The sequence below is a fragment of the Agrilus planipennis genome, unplaced genomic scaffold (genome assembly GCF_000699045.2).
Source record: "Agrilus planipennis isolate EAB-ADULT unplaced genomic scaffold, Apla_2.0 scaffold2577, whole genome shotgun sequence".
Classification (NCBI taxonomy): domain Eukaryota; kingdom Metazoa; phylum Arthropoda; class Insecta; order Coleoptera; family Buprestidae; genus Agrilus; species Agrilus planipennis.
The window spans coordinates 1-1,622 of record NW_020442378.1 but is presented as its reverse complement, the minus strand read 5'-3'; the positions used below and the strand labels follow the sequence as shown (position 1 = coordinate 1,622).

At 38.7% G+C, this 1,622-nt stretch overlaps 1 protein-coding gene across 1 annotated transcript in view; it reads left to right on the top strand.

The window, feature by feature from the left end:
- The window catches only part of LOC112906248 (chorion peroxidase-like), a gene marked incomplete at its 3' end in the record, with an annotated part of 1,309 nt that extends 528 nt beyond the window's left edge, over window positions 1–781 (top strand). Inside the window, exon 2 of the mRNA XM_025980088.1 lies at window positions 589–781. Within this exon, the coding sequence (XP_025835873.1) occupies window positions 589–781 (193 nt within the window). The remainder of the gene's footprint in view (window positions 1–588) is intronic.
- Between the last annotated feature and the right edge of the window lie 841 nt (window positions 782–1,622).

Here is a 1,622-nt window from a genome sequence, read left to right as displayed (position 1 = left end):
CGTTTCAGCAAGTAGATATCCATATATTTAAATGGACCTTGTTGGAGCATACGTAATCCTAAAATGTAGCATCGTACTACAGATGGCGTTTACCGCGCCATTTATGGTATTTTCTAAAACGCAGTAGCTAAAAGTATTTTAATACACTCTAACTTTAATAAATTTTTTCAAATATTACACTGTTATTTCAAAAAATGATAGAAATATAATGCAATCTGGAGAGGAGCCCCATATAAGGTGACTTTCCTGTACTAAAATATGCACATCGAAGAGTTTTTTTAAGGTCTACATTCCTGTAAACAAAAAGAAGAGCATGACCATGATATCACTTATTTCGTGATCTAACAAGATTATGGTACGAAAAGTGCTGTCGTGGTCAAGCTCTTTCTTTTGTCTACAGAAATGTGGTCCATCTATTCCATGAAATACCTATGCAAATGAAATAATTCTCTATTTCATGAGATGTTCGTTGCTTATTTCATGAATTAACAAAATTTTGCTAGGTACCTACAAGTAATAAGATACACACAAATATAGAATAATAACTAAGCAAGTTCAAATTGTATTTGATTTATGTTCTGATTTTAGATGAATAAAGTTACACATTACTTAGACGGTTCAGTCATTTACGGGTCAAATCCTGCAGAAACCAATAAGCTAAGAAGTCATCATGGAGGTAAACTGAAAATTTTCGACGATTTCGGAAGGGATTTACTACCAACCGATGCAGAGAGTGATGCATGCGTGGGGTCTGACGATGGCTCAGCATGTTTCTTTGCAGGTTTGTATAAACGGTATAAAATTAGTCAAACAAAAAGCACGAACAGTAGCCGTCCACCAGCCACTAATGCTGGTGGGCGGGCAGTCCCTCCTGACTATGCCGGAAGGTAGGGTGGAAGGCCCTCTTCAGTCTCCTTTTAGGAATCGTGGGAATGGGTGGGTGGTGGTTCGGGTGACAAAGATGAGACGGACGAAATGAAGACAGAAGAGAATGAAAGATTATCTGTGGAATATTTAATGTTCTAGCATTTGCCTAAGTCCAAGTAGTATCCAAGGAAACTATAGAAAAACCTGGACCAAGGCAGACGGCCCTGGAATAGAACCGGCGTCCTCCTGAATACTAAGCAATGGTCTAAACCTCTAGGCCATACCGCTTGGTCAGCAACCGTTGTGTCAGGAACTATTTATACTTCAGATTTTAGGCTTGCGAGTTTTACTTTGTACCTGCGTTTCGTGGGCTATACAATTCATTTGTTCAAGACAGACAAAAAAGTCTTAATACTTTTGCGTCTTTCATTTCCGTGGGTGGGTGGCTTTTTCGACTAACAGTTTAGTGCAAGGTAGGAGAAAAGGTCTTCTTCAGCTTTCTTGTAGGAGTCGTGGGAATAGATGGGTGGTAGTTAGGAAAAGAAAGAAGAGACTGACGAAATGAAGACAGAAGAGAAATGAAACATTATCTGTTAGAGTTAGCCATTTATGCCTGGGTGACCAATCGAACGCTAATAGGCAGTGGTCTAATTATTAGTTCAAGTTCTGGAATCTGAAGTACCATGCGTTACGATTCTTGAGTGAAAAGTGTAATTTCCTTTTACTGTGCTAGTGTTGCAACATTAAAGCATTTT